Genomic DNA, 15,114 nt, shown 5'->3' on the forward strand with positions numbered 1-15,114 from the left:
TGATTCATAATGTGTTGCAAAATAGCCATACAATAATTTTCGGATTTAGGATCCACAGACAATGAATTAAAATTAGTCAATTAGTTAACTGTTCCACTGCTAGTCCTATTTACATGTGTTCTTGCTTTTGGTTTTGTAAAATAATAAATATATCTAAAATACACAAAAAATGCATTTTCTTCAAATATACTAAGTTTTCTTTCTCCAAAACACTCCAATCATAATCAGCCTATTATTATTACCAATAATAATATTAACCATTATCTAATAATTATTGATCAATATCTGTGGCAACCGTTCACATGAAAACAATTCTAAGATATTTTATCAACGCAATCAGCATGGGAAATAACCACTAAAATGTTCATCTGATGTTGAAATGGGGTAAAGGTTTAGGCAGGCACCATTTATTGATCTTGGTTAAATTTGAAATGAACATACATTTAATCAAAACCAAAAGATGAGAACGTTTTTGTAAACACGTGAGCATGAAAAGTTTACAAAAATCTACATTTAAAATATATTTTATATTATTTGTCCATCTGTGTAAATTTGCAGGGCAATAAACACTGATGACACTTGAACTCTGTAATGTCAATTGTATAAATGTCTTTACTGTGACAATAAAGTCTTTCCTCACATTTAAGATAAAAACAAATCTGTCTTGATTATAAAGCTCAAAGTTTGCCCAAATATGAACAACCAAGTGTGGTGTTAGAGAATGTAAAGCATGGACAGTCACTCAGCAAATGTATAGCCTGACTCTTAAACGCAGAGAAATTCACAAAAAAAGCGTATCAGTGACGGCTACCAAAAAAATCAGCATTTCAGCACAGCCGAGACATACATCACAGAAGTTTGAGGAATCCTTCTCAGTCATTCAAATCTGACATAGAAACAATTGAATAAACCACAACAAAGTCTATATGAAAACATTGTTTATCCATTTGCAGACAGTCCGGGTTTCATATTTTTTTCCCCAGCAGTGGTCTTGAAAGGGGATAGTCTCAATTCAGCTCTTAAAGTGATGGTGGCCTCAAGAGGTATTTATGGTGACGTACATATTCACAGTAATATCAAAAACTGCCAAACACCTCTGGTCATTCATCTCTTTAGTATATCTGTATAGTCCTTCTTACTTTTCTTTTCTTCAGCTGGTGCATTTTAGACACTATGTGCAAAGACTATGAACAATCCTCGGTCATAGCTTTTCAAGCCAGTCTATTGACACAAGGAATCTCGCTGTCCTGTACAACGTAACCTACTGATAATAGTATATTATAGGCTCCACACGAATGATAACAGTAAGGAAAACAGAAAAAATGCCCTAGCTTGCATTTTTTCCCATGAGTCTCAATCCTTCTCTCTACCTCATTCTCACCGGTTTTGGGGCCTCCACAGTTTTATGTTTGACAGCGGGTGAGTTCTCTCCTGATTCACTTGTCTTTTTAGTCACTTTGGGGCTAGAATTTCCTTTTCGGGTGGACTGTGGGCTGTTATTTCCTTTCTTCTGCAGCTGGGGGCTTGATGAGCCTGCTATTCCCCTTCGAGCCAATAGGGGGCTCCTGGAGGTCTTTATTTTGGGTTGTTGTGAAGAGTCCAGGGGCTTTAGAGGTCTTAGACTCAGTAAACCACAGTAGTAGTTACACTGATGCTGAGTAATGAACTGCTCCATTATCTTTGGAGACGCTTTGTCCGTGAGACCTTGATACCTGCAGAATAGATAGCAGAACATCAGTCTCTACAAAAAAGATGAACTAGAAGTGATAATATTTGAATCTCATTATTATATATACCAACCCTTTAGACTTGGTAGCAATTTCAATACTTGTGATCTTTGCATCGACACCTGAAATACATAAACGATTATTTTGAATGAAATGCTGGACATATGTGATGTTTATATTAAAAGTGACTTATTTTAAGTGCATGTAGGGTGCTTAAGTAAAATAGTTTTACCTTCTAGCCGTGTAACAAGGAGGTTGCCGTTGGTCCATTGATGGATCCAGTGCTGGAAAGAGCAACACTTCTGCTCCACCTCAGAGGTGCTTCTAGTGATCAATCGTCCAGTGTTGTCCATCAAACAGTATTTCAAATACACGCCTTTCAAATCAGCTTCCACTGTAGCATATGGGATTGTGTTGGCGGGCCGATACATTAGATGAAGTGGGATCACTCTATGTTATTTCAGCGGGCACAGAAGAATGAAATTAGTCACACCATTATGACACTGTATTTGTAATAACAGTCATTACCAAGGAACTTGTCTTAGCAATTCACAACCAAAATAGTAGTTCGACTTTGTAGGTTCTGGTATTTGACCTATAATGAGACTTATCGCTGAAATAACAACAATGCTTTATTTTGAAATGATACTGTATTTAATCACTTACTCTAATGAGAATCCAAAGTTCTCGATCACTCTGGCCTCCGCCGTAAATATTTTGCAGTACTCCCGAACAGTATTCTGAATTTTACACTCCTGAGATGTAAGAGAAGAAAATTATCATTGGTCATCTCTTGTCATTGGTCACGATATAGGAACAGTTCACCCCAAAACTTAAATGAGGTTATGGTTAATGCATCCAGTCCAACTTATTATGTTAAAACTGAAAATGTTTAGAGCCTTTAGCTGTTCATTTTCTTGACAAGGGCGTTTTGGGAGCCTGAAAATACTAACTTTTGAAAACAGGTTTTAAAGTGCAAGCTTTTGAAAGTTATACCGTTATCGTCTTTGTACAAACTACAAAAAACTGTTTTGTGAAAACAGTGATGTCATGCACATGTATTACGTGTTGCCTTACAAAGAATACAGTGTTTTAGTCATTTTCCTGGATCTGTGTGAACTGGGACCGTTTAAAAAATATTATCCTATGTACGCTAAATGCTTCAAAAACGTACACATCGTTTTTGTGTAAACGCACCCTTAGTCTTTTTAAAAGGAAAAGTGGATGAAGCTTCAGAAAGGACAAAATACGACGATCATAAAGGTATAGTCAAAATAAGGTGTTTGATAGCTGTATCGAACAGTGTAGAAGTATAAATCACCATCCACTTTCCTGACATTTTTGTGTTTCATGAAAGTTAAAAATACATTATGAGGTGAGTATACAGTATAATAACAACATTTGCGCATTCGGGGTAAACTATTCCTTTAAGTATGGTCTTCACGGTCAATATTGTCATGATTCTGCCTCATCTTGTCATGTCTTTCTTGGTCTTGCAGCAGGATCATGGCAGAACCTCTTGTTTTGTGTGGAGAGAGGCATGTTATTGTTGGTTGACATAGAATGCGCTCTCTCCGGTCTCGTCTTTGCCCCCGCCCTCTCGTTTTCGCATTATTGATTGTTAATTATTTCATGCCCCGCACCTCTTCCCCTCTTGATTTGGTTCCCTTTATAATGCCCTTGTTTTTGCTGTATTGTGCTGGTTTGTTTTGCTTGTAAGACGTTTCGTCATTGTGCAATGCGGATTATTCGCTCAAGTCAAGTCTTAGTAAGTGTATAGTTATAGTTCTTGTCAAAAGATTGCTTTAATTTAGTCCAGTTTTAATTAGTCTATGTTCTGTCGAGCTTAAGTTATTATTTCCCCTGTTCTTGTTGTTTTGCCCCCATGTGGGTTTTTGTTTTGTGTTTTATTGTTTAATAAAGTCGTGTGTTCATCCTACTGCCTGCGCTTGGGTTCTGGCTCCCTACTTCCCCCACTCCTGACACAATATGCAGCGAGACTCTAACCTGTTTGGTGATCTCCAGATTTTTCTCAGCCAGGTTGCTCTCTTCCTTCCCCCCGTATGCGATGGGATTTCTTACTTTAGTGACGCATGTGCTGCCTGAATCAAAGACAGGATCCAAACCGTAGATGACCTTTGTCCTGCAGGTTTTGTGAACACAGCCCTCTCCAATCTGGACCTCCTCCGTCATGATGCGCCCGAAGAATTTTTCGCCCCAGTAACCCGAGTCTGCCAGGCCTTTGGTGAACATCATAGGTGTCATCTCGATCTCCTCGCCCACTGAGGACACAAATAGTCCACAGAAAACTCAATGCAGAGAAACAACACTTGACGTGTAATTTATAGCAATAATCACACTCCGTTTTCTTCAGAAGTCCTACCTTCTAAATCATCCCTTAGGAAAAATTCTGCCAGTACTGCCAAAAGAGAACATGAGTGAGTGAATGCACAGTAAAAACTTAGTCAAACATTTTTTTTTTGGTTTATTAATAGACTCATTTTGATTTACTGTCTGCACTGAGTAAGTAGTCAGTCATGTCAGTCCCGTATTCATTCTTGATAGAGCAGCCATACACTCCACAGTCTCTGCTGGAAGCCTGGACTATTGCCAGTGCCAATGGACTTTCATCTCCAGCGCTAAGAGAGAAAAACAAAAACTAGAATCAGAATGCTTAAGGCAAGAATTCGGCCAAAATGTACATATCGGCGCATCCCTTTAATGAAAATACTCAAAATTGCTTTAAAAAAAAAAAAAACACTACTGGGGAAAGAGGTGCACAAACATACGGCCACACGAGGGCAGTGTTTTACAGACCCCAGCACAGATGACGCATCTGAGGGGTATGCGTGCGAGTACAGCATCACTGTGCTGATACAGCACTGTGAGACACAAATTTAGATTTTAATACGCCCTGATGGCGAAATCAAGCAGTGTTGGGTAACAGACTCTGTCTGGTTAGAGCCCCACACCGCCGTCACAGCTGTGGGGTTCATGGTCAAATGAGAGTCATGAATGACAAGACTATATGATGCAGCTGACAGCTAAAGTTAGTGAAAAGCTTTTCATGCGTACTGCAATTGAATGTTTTAAAACACAACTTCTCTGCTGGGTAACAGTGAGTTACTGTCTGTGGTTTGAAACTGCGTATGAGATTTAGATGGGATTAAAGCGGATGCTGACAAAATTACCGTCGTTCCATCTCCAGAATCTCTTCTTCGTCTCTGTACCACTTGATAGTGGAGTCGCTGAGAACGTTAAAAAACTGGCACCACAGCTTCAGGTGGCCCGAGGCATCTGAGAAGGGCTCTCCTCTAATCTTCCGGATAACCTGAGGAGCTGAATGGAAAGGGGGTCAGGGGCAACTTGACAAAGGTAAAGATATGTGTTTCTAGTGTTTACTTTTTCCACGTGCATCTGCTTTCAGAACAGTAGTGTGAATGTCAAGAAGATAAATTAGCAGGCAAGGAGAACAACTTTAACACCTTACCTTTAAAAGGGTCCGACTTTTCCTTCTCTGGTGGTTTGCTCTCTGTCTTCGCACTTTCTGCCACCTCTATGCTTTCCTCCTTCGGTTTTGGCACCTCCAGCGTGGCCTTACGTCTGGCCATCGGTGAACGTCTTTCCGCGGGTGGTGTTTGCTGTCCGCTTTGCAGTTGAAGAAAAGCCGCCCTTCGTGCTTGACTAGGTGACATATACGGGCTGTCTCTCTTTCCCTGCGTGTCAGATCCTTCATCCTCAGATTTGGTTTTGGCGAGGTAGATTTTGCGGCGAGCACCTGAAGCGAGCTCCTCCGGCGTGGCGGAGGGGATCAGCGTTAGACTGTCTCGTCGCTTCATCTTGGGGCTGCTCTCACAGGACAAAGTGGATGTGGGTGTGCTTCCCCCACTCTCCTCCCCTTTCTTCTCACCTCCATCCACTGAGGCAGCCGAGGCGGAACCCTGATTCTCTAAATTAGGGTTATTCTTTGCCATGAGGCGTCTCAAACTGGCGGGACTGAGTGGAGGGAGAGTAGGTCCCACCGGGGTTGTAAGGTTAAGTTTTTCTAGGGCAGGTTTGTCTCTTTGAAGCCTGTCAGCTTCGGGTTCAACCCTCGTGTCTTTCGGTGAAGAAACTTTGTCTGTGTCTTGACTACTTTGAGAGGTTTTTGTGGATGAAGACAAAGACACATCAGGACCAAGTTGAGTCCTAGGGTTTTCTTTTGGTTTCTCGGAAGAAGCAACCTGATCGGTTCCACTCTTTGGCTTAACAAACATCTCTAAATCTTTGTTTGTTTTTGAACTTGCATTAGCGTTTGTGACAGAAATGGGAGGTACTGTATGTGGTTGAGTGATATCTTGCGAGATTACTATGCCGGGAAGTGACAGCTGGCCGTACGTTTGCTCTCGTTCAATAGTGGTTGCATTATCATCAGCACATGCTATGTTAATTGTAGGGATATTTTCTTCTTCTCTGCCCCGCCCACTTCCTTGTGCTTCTCCACCTCTCGGCCTCGCATCTAGATTTTGTTGTTTAACTTCCTGTGCTCTCTCCCCTGAAGGTGCTGACAGAATGTTCCTGTTCACGCCCAAAGGCTCTGGATTAATTCGAGCACTGTTTGGGGCAGATTCACCAGACATTCTTGCTGCTTCATCTACCGGTCTCTCGGTTTCTCGAAATACCTGTGCAACCTCCTTTATTAAAGGTTGCATAACTCGCTCAGGCTCCAATTTCAGAACATCATTTCTGGGTATGTTGACGGGTTCTTCCCGTTTGACTCTCTCTGGCAGTGTGACCTTGATTTCTGGGATTTGTGGCGGGGCTCTTTTCTTTGCTACGTTTTTGATGACGGTTTCACGTGTATCAGGGAGTATTATGATTGGTTGGACTGCTGACTGGTCCTTCTCTGTCAAACGTCTCTCGGCTTGTGCTTTAGTAAGAAGTTTTGGGGATCTGTCTACTCTGTATGGCCTCGGTTGAGTGTCCATGACCTCAGCACGCCTTACATTTTTAGATATCTCAACCTCGGGGGATGTTTCTAAATCAGGAACGGCATTTTTATTGGTCTTGACATCGTTCTTCTTTTGTTTGTTAAAATTGTCTCTCTTTTCTTCAGTGCTAACATTCCTCTTTTCCTCACTTGCTTTCTCACCGCATTTGTCCATCTCATCTTCAACGTCATCTTGTCTGTTTTCTACAGAACTCCTATCATGACATGGCATGTTTTGATCCTTTTTGTTTACCTCTTTTTTATGGTCATTCACTGGATCAGAATCAACTCCACCTTCTTTATTGTCAGTTAAACAAACCTTTGGTGCTAGTGAAGATTTTTCGTCTGGTGCCTGTTGTGCTGGTATCGATTTTTCATCTGTTTTTAAATCAATCTGCATTGCATTCTCAGACAAAAGAGAGACGGAAATCTCTTCTTGATTCACAACTAATGCTGGTAATGATGCATTTTGTATACCACTCACTACATCTACACTAGGGACTGACTTGTTTATTATAAAAGAACTTCTCACTTCATTTTCTTTTGCAGCTAAAGATTTCCCTTCTTTTACACCATCCATCTCTTTATTTTTTTCAGTCAGGAAACCTCCCTCTTTCGCTTCAACACATTTTTCCTCCATATGAGGAATCTCTTTCTCATCACACATTTTGCTCTCATCCATCGGTTCCACAGGCTGGGACTCCATGTGCGCTATGAGAGGGACATAGTCGGCTAGCTGTGAAAGCTGAGACTCTGTCTGGCTCTCACAACACTGCATGCTTTCCAGGTCTGCCATGTTGAGATTTGTCTGGGGGGCAGCTGAGCCTCCCTGTTCTCCTAAAATATGCATTTCCTCAGCACCTCGCATGACCTCATCCAAAGGATAGGTAGATTTCAGCCCTGCGGTCTCACATGGAGGATTATCCAAGTTGAAAGAGACAGGAACATCATAGCTGCTGGGTCTGGTGTGGTCATCTGTAGCCTTGAGGCACAAACAGTTGGGTGTTAAATAGGGAACATGGGCCTTAAAAAACATAATGCACAGTAAAATGCATATGAAGTGCGGACCCATGAGACAACCTGCTCCATCATATTTTTTCAAAGTACTATTAATTTTCTTGTGTAAAAATTGTTAAATAGGAGAAGCATATTTTAAAATGGTCTAAAATGAGTTTTGACATGAAATAACACAAAGATTTTACGCAATCTTACAGAACTGTAGACCTTGTGTAACTAAGAGGAAAAACAACATTATATTTATGACCTGTCAGAATTTTACAACACCTCAGTATGACTAGTGATATATATTGTATACGGCTGATACCATAAACCACATTAATAATGTGTCCAAAACACACATTTTCATCTTTATTGATAATGCCATATTTGCATTTTCTCATACAAAAAAATGCTGTCCTAGCATTGAACAATGATTTACAGGATATGGTAATTTATCTGGTCGCTCTAAATTAAATGCCACTTTCAATGACAGAACATGTCTTGTCATTTATTGACATATGAGAAGTCCCTCTGTAATTCAGATATTCAGATGAATTGGGTGTTCCTCTAACTGATACCACAACAACTAACATTAACTTCCCACGAGATGCTGGGTGGTTGCACTTCCACATTACACAGAAAAAACAGCTGGATATGTCGTGTACCAGGTGCAGGGTTATCACATGATTCTGTGTGAGAGCGCGCGTGAATGAATTACAGGTGAATCAATAGCCTGCTACCATCACAAATTTTCAGCCTGTTGACCAAAAACCAGGAATTCATTGTTAGCATTTAGCTGTTTAAAGGGATGATGCAATCGGCACATGCCTTTCTGACAGCCTCAAGTCTGTCTAATCTTGAGCTATGGCAAAAACCACGTGAGAGCTAACCGAAGCCCCGCCAAGTGCACATTCGTACCGAGACACAAGCTTAACTGCTTGCTATAGTTACGTTTACTGCTGTAGCTTTCACGGTATATGTTGTGTAAGTGATAAACAGAGTTTATTAGGATTTATAATGAAACTACAGCCAAAATGAATGACTACACAGATACTACCTTAGGCATTCTTAAGCATTAGGCTCACAAAGATTTATATGCTTTGGCATAATTCATACACTCTAAAAAATGCAGGGTTGTTTTAACACCATGGTTGAGTCAAATGTGGACATTTTCTTGGTTAATTTAAACCACTGGTTGGGTTTGTCCATAATTAACCCAACCAAGGGTTGAAACATCCCAGTGTAGGAATCGAATGGACAGAGAGCTCTCTTTGTATGGTATGGCTTCCTTGAGAATAGATTAGAAACCAGTTATTTGAAGATACAGGGAACCAAGGAATCTGGAAAATGTAAAGAGGTTTTGTCTCAGTGTCCAAAGATTGTCCTTCATCATGTCCTTGAATGAACATTAACACACACAGGTCCATTTACAACTCAAATGTATAGTTTCACATTTAAAAATGTAAAATGGATTGTGAATGCTATTTCATGTGGACATTAAAGGGAGGTTTTCTAGACAGGGCTTAAAATGCATGTTAGAGCTGAAAACAGTTTGCACTGACTTGAAATACATCAGTTCTATTGTTTCGTCTTGAGATGCACACACCATGTTTTATTGTAAGGCATGTTTGTAAAAACTACTTAAATGTCCTAATACAACTAAGGCCTGACTTAATCTAAGCCCTGTCCGGGAAACAGCTACCCAAACCTAACTGACTCATAGTTTTATAGCAAAACTACATACCATTCGCATGAAAATGACACTGAAATTGGCATTGAAATGAGCCCAAAGAGTAAACATGCTCTTCTAAAAGTGTATATTCCACATCAACCTACTGCATACTATTTTTTAGTACTCTAAAAACTGTAGTGTTAAAAACAACACAATCTGTTCTTAACTGAACACACCTCTATGCCTAGTTAAGGACTAATTTAGGTTACTCTACCTACTCAACTCAACCTTTTTATTTCTTTAACACAAAATCAACAAAAAAGGCTCATCAAAAATGATCATTAAAAAAAGCTGAAAATAACACAAAAACTGAGTTATTATTTAACTCATCATCCTTTTTAAGAGTGTGGGCATTGCTGACGCACTGAAACTCATGTTAAAAAAAATCCAGACAATGTGACTTGCATTACCATTACCAGAGATAGCAGGCCTTACTCGAAACTCTTAAAGAGTCATAGACAAAGAAGAAGAGCATTAAAGTACTTTGCTGATAAAGCTGTGATGCATTTTTTATACAAACAATGTGGTTTAAAACCTGGATGCAGAATCTGTCAACATTTTTTGCTATTTTTTAACATTAAAAGAATATGAATAATATGAACAAAATATATATGATTCTGCATTATTTCTACAGTAGGTCACTGATTCAATAAGAAAACGGACAATGCTAACACGACAGTACAAAAGGTCAAGTTTGTGTGCTTGTGCTAAAGCACACAAAATGCTCTTTGGAATTGTTTATTTATTTGTTTTCGTGCCATGCCAGCTCCTATATCTATTTCATGGTAAAAGTACAGAAAACTAAAAGAACAGCTTTCCTGTGGGTCAGTGGTTGGAGCATGGCACTAGCAATGCTAAGGTCATGGGTTTGATCCCAGGGGATTGCACATAGTCAGAAACAAATGTGTAGTACAATGCAATGTACGTCGCTTTGGATAAAAGCGTCTGCCAAATGCATAAATGTAAATGTAACAGATGTTACTAAAAACCATTCCATATGTAGCAGCAAAATACAATCACTTTCTCTAAGGACTAGAAAAAGCAGATACTATACAAAAAAACCCACATAGATTATAGAAAAAAATACATTATGCTAACAAAATATAAAATTAATTGAAATTAAATAAACCTTTAAAATGTTTTAAAAAATGTATTAAATTAAAAGCTAATTTAAAACATAACCAATTTCTGGTGGACTCAGATTTTAGACCCCACTGTATTTGTTTCTAAGGCATCATATTTTAAAACAGTTTGGTTACAGTTTTACTGAGAAAAAAATCTGTCTAGCACAATGACGCAACCGCTGAATACTAATAACAGCAGGCCAAAGATGAAACAACAATATCTCAAAGCTGCCCACTGTGTTCTCTTGAGGATAGTTTGTGTCATCATCTTGGCATTGGACCGCTGTCATTAAACTCAAGTCTTGTCACACTTGTACTCTCTATTAATAGCTCCCACATGCTGTGCTACTATGGTGCAGGAAGTCCTGCACTACAGATGGACAAAACTGACAGGTTGTGAAGCAAGTGCTATGAACTCACCCTGAACAATGAAGGAGGGGAAATCTGTGGAACCTCCTCTAAACTGTTCTCCTCCTCAGCCGTCCTCACCATCCCCTGCGGCTCTTGAGACACATCCTCGGGTTTGTTTACATTAGAAATGTGTTCAACTGAATTGGTGTTAACAGTCTCTTTGACAGTTGATGGCTCTTGTGTTTGCAGTTGTGGTTCTGTTTTTACTTCCAAATCCACAATGTGAGATGGTTCCTCTACCAGCTTTGGTAAATCCTGCCCAGATCCCACAACATGGACTGAAGGTTTAGTTTCTGGTTCTTGTGGAGATGTTTGTGAGGGAGGCATGGATATCTCATGAGAAATTTCTTTTTCAACACTCCCTCCACTAGTTCTCCTTGTGGCTTCAGGTGTCTCATTAGACTTCTTACTTTTGCCGAAGAATATGTCCTTTAAGGAGTGAAAAACCGAGGTTAGAGCTGACTTGTGTTGATGTTCGGGCTCTTTATGCGACACTACCTTGTCTGTGGATACAGACGCAGCTTTTTGTTCCTGCTCTATTTGTCTAACTCTCTCTCTTCCTTTCTCTCGCTCTACTTCTCTTAATCGTTCTCTCTCTTCTTCTCTCAATCTCTCTCTCTCTTCTTCTTTTAACCTTTCCCTTTCTTTTTCCAACGCTTTCCCTCTTTCTTTTTCTTGAACGGCACTAACGTCCACCTCCATGATCTCCTGTGGTTGCGGAGCGCTCTGATGTTGCTCAGCAGCTTGTGACTGCACAGTATCAGCTAAATATTTTGCAAGACTCATTCCTCGATAACCATCATCTCTGATGAGCTGAACGATCTCTGCTTCATCAAATCCATTGGAAATACACATGTTCTTTTCCCCTACCGTTTCTTTGGCAGACCGCTTTACCTCAGCCATATCGCAGACATGGTTGAGCTGTTCGTTGCCGTTCTCCGTTGACGCCTCAGTGGTTCCTACAGAAGCTTGTACGGCGATATCATTAGATTTATCATCTGTCACTGAAGGTCGCTCATCAGCATCGATCCCTTGAGAGGTCACGTTCTCCTTTTCTTGGGTTGCGGGAGAAGAGCTCAAGGGCTCATTACCAGCAGGCGACCGACGTTTCCTTAGTAAGCGTTCTTGATTGATCACATTCAACTGTTCCTTCTCTATGTTCTCCTTTCCCCGACGTCGACTCTCCTCAAGCTCACGCCGCTTGTTCTCAGCTTTTTGTTTCAGCTTGGCGAAGAACCGTTGGTGGATCATGTACTCACTCATGGTGCCCACCTCAAGCACCCCAGAACAGGTGACGATGCCTTTGCTGTTCCTCGCTGAGGCCTGATAAATGGCTGCATCTTCCTCTGTACAACTGACAAATGAGACCAAATTAGAAAAACTGTTAACAAAATTATGAAAGCATTGGTTGGAATGTAGATGTATATGCAGTGAATACAGATAATTCAGATGAACCAAACCAAACAGAATGGGTTTATTTTAAAATGTGAAGATAGACAATGTAACATACTTGTAGATGTGGAGTGTGTGATTTTTTTCATTGCGAAATATTTCATATTTGGGAAGACCACAATATCGATCTAATTCCATGTCATCTTTGTACCATGTCAGCTCGGGAGCCGGGTAACCTGTAAGAAAAGTGCATGGCTTTAAAAATACTGATTTATGCTTCTGCTTTTATTAACAATTAGAGTTCTACATCATTCTTCAACTTTTTATCTGCTATTAAACAGATGTGCATATTGTTCAGAAACAAAAAATGATTATTATTTATTCGCTCTTGCAGTATATCTTGGCACTTATGGCACATAACCATATGTGAAATAACATTATCGCAACCTACCTGTGACCACACAACTGAATTTGACATTGCATGATTCTGACACTGCTTTGGATTTTATGGTGGTTTCAAAACATGGCTGGGTCTCTTCAGTCAACTGGGCCATGACGGTACATAATGTACTCCTGGGGATGGAAATTTCAAATGGTTAACATAAAATATACATAAAATCAATCAATTATTATTGACAAAGATAGATTAATCAGTCAATAGCAGAGATTATGTATAGACACAACAGTTTTATTATTAATAAAGTTAAAACTATTTATGTCACGGGAAGGAAGGGCTGCAAAGTTTTTTAACCGGTTTAAAAGGATATTATTTCTCAGCTTGGTGACATTTAAAGGTTTGCTTTCCAACATTTCTAGTGTTTAATGTGAAATTTACAGTGGTTATTTAGGTGGGGTGGGTTTTATAACACTGCAACCAAAGTGAATATAATGTTTCAATCTAAAGATTGTGACACAAACAAAAGGAATAAGGTATGAAGGAATATAATATGTTATTTGAAGTGAAGTTAGTTTAGGATTGACCTTTTGGAAAGCTTTTATTACCTCGACGGCCTGTAGTTTGAATACCTGTGAGTTTAGAAAAATGCAAATCAAAAGGAAACTACCAACCTTTTCCTTTGTGACCCTGTGTTATAAATACCGCCAAGAATATTTTAAAGCATTTGAAATACTGTCATTTAGTAAATGTTGGTGATCAATGGTGAGAATGTTTTGGTCTTTGTTGTTTTGGCATGATAGTCATTGCACAAACACAACATGACCAATGGGGTAACCACAGTTGCAGTGCATAACAGTATTTCAACAACAATTAAAATAATCAAACATTTATTACATGAGCCCTCAGGGTTTAATGTGACTGGACGGATTAAAGTCAGACTAAAATTATGTGCAAACAACCCAATATGTATGAGCGAAAGAGGGATGAAACAAAGAGTTTTTGCATTAAATTGTAATTAAATCTACATAATGCTTTCAATCAAATGTGATTATTATATAAAGATTATTTTATGTTTTTTTACAAATATCAGTTATGAGTTAGATACTGTCATTTAAATATTTTCTAAACAAAATTACCAAGTTCTCTAAATATAAAGACGGTTTAGATCTCAGGCAACATCCAAACTTGAGGTATGGATGATTATGACAAATGTTAATATAAATAATAAACAAAAGTTTTTTTTTACCTGTTTTCAGGCCTGACATTGGAGAGGTAGTTGCGGCTTTCTGACCTTCCACTTGGTGCTGAAACATCCTCCCCATTTTGGCTGCCTGATCTCCCATTTCCTGAGTAAGAGCGAGTCATGGGCCTCCTGGATGTCATTGTCCACAAGAAATAATTTCAACAGTCCAAAAAACCCACCAGTTTCTTTAAGTGGAGTTTCAATATTTCTGTAGAATCAAAATCAAGGTCTGCAAACTTTTAGAAACAAAATGTAAAGCTCCACTTCGATACTTCTGAGCTGTCTACTGAAAACGAAAAAAATAAACAATTAAAAAGAGAATGACAAATACTTAAAAAAATAATAAGCAGTATATAATGAATATGGATTTTAAAATATAATTTAGAGAGAACTGTTTAGAGCTACTAGTCTCAACAAGCAGACCATTTGAACAGAGAGGTTATAAATAGGATCTGCTGTTTGTTACTTTAACTTTGGTCACACACATTTATTTCTATTCGATTTCCAACCAAAATATATTTTCAGTCTAACATTAGATTAAATGACACAACTATATTACAGGACAACACTTAAAAAACTCACCATTCATATGCTTTTTGCCTGTTCTTTGGAGCCCGCTGTCCCAGTAGCACTAGAATTGTCAATCACAGCAGAGCATGTGTTGCCAGCAGGGCCTATTTATAGCACACGCTCACAAATAGGCGCGAGAGCACATCACATTTTCCGAAACTAGCCATTGCTCTGAAGCCACTTAAAGCAGTGGCCAATAAAATAAGACGACATAAACTTCCAACCACTGACCATAAGGTTAATAAGTCATTATATGTCAGCCTTATAAAACATTCTCTGATCGATCATACTGTACAGATATGTGATTACACATATGGCCCAGTCTGTGCGGCAATATGCAGTTCAATTCAGTGTAGTAAGAAAGCAGTAATGTGATTCACTTGCCCCTTATGACGTTCTCCAGCCAAGCATGGCCCATTTTTAATTAGGACGGCCCCCTCTGTGTCAGGGGTGCCTGAGCAGCAGACATGGCCAAAACAGCCTGCCCATCTTTCCCACCAGTCATGTGTCATTGCATCATTTTCCAATCATAAACGGTCTCAGATTTCAT

The 15,114-nt window shown here is 39.3% G+C and overlaps 1 protein-coding gene across 1 annotated transcript; it reads right to left on the reverse strand.

Moving 5' to 3' along the window:
• Nucleotides 1–379: 379 nt before the first annotated feature.
• On the reverse strand, nucleotides 380–14,742 carry alpk3a (alpha-kinase 3a). The gene is made up of 14 exons (XM_057347293.1): nucleotides 14,577–14,742; nucleotides 13,998–14,280; nucleotides 12,806–12,927; nucleotides 12,473–12,590; nucleotides 10,972–12,316; nucleotides 5,218–7,678; nucleotides 4,919–5,066; nucleotides 4,239–4,366; nucleotides 4,111–4,146; nucleotides 3,735–4,009; nucleotides 2,394–2,482; nucleotides 1,960–2,177; nucleotides 1,801–1,849; nucleotides 380–1,712 (listed from the first exon to the last, which is right to left on the reverse strand). The coding sequence occupies exons 2-14, from the start codon at nucleotides 14,132–14,134 to the stop codon at nucleotides 1,367–1,369; spliced, it is 5,472 nt and encodes a 1,823-aa protein (XP_057203276.1). The 5' UTR covers nucleotides 14,135–14,280; nucleotides 14,577–14,742; the 3' UTR covers nucleotides 380–1,366.
• Between the last annotated feature and the right edge of the window lie 372 nt (nucleotides 14,743–15,114).

Source organism: Triplophysa rosa, linkage group LG12, assembly GCF_024868665.1.
Source record: "Triplophysa rosa linkage group LG12, Trosa_1v2, whole genome shotgun sequence".
Taxonomy (NCBI): domain Eukaryota; kingdom Metazoa; phylum Chordata; class Actinopteri; order Cypriniformes; family Nemacheilidae; genus Triplophysa; species Triplophysa rosa.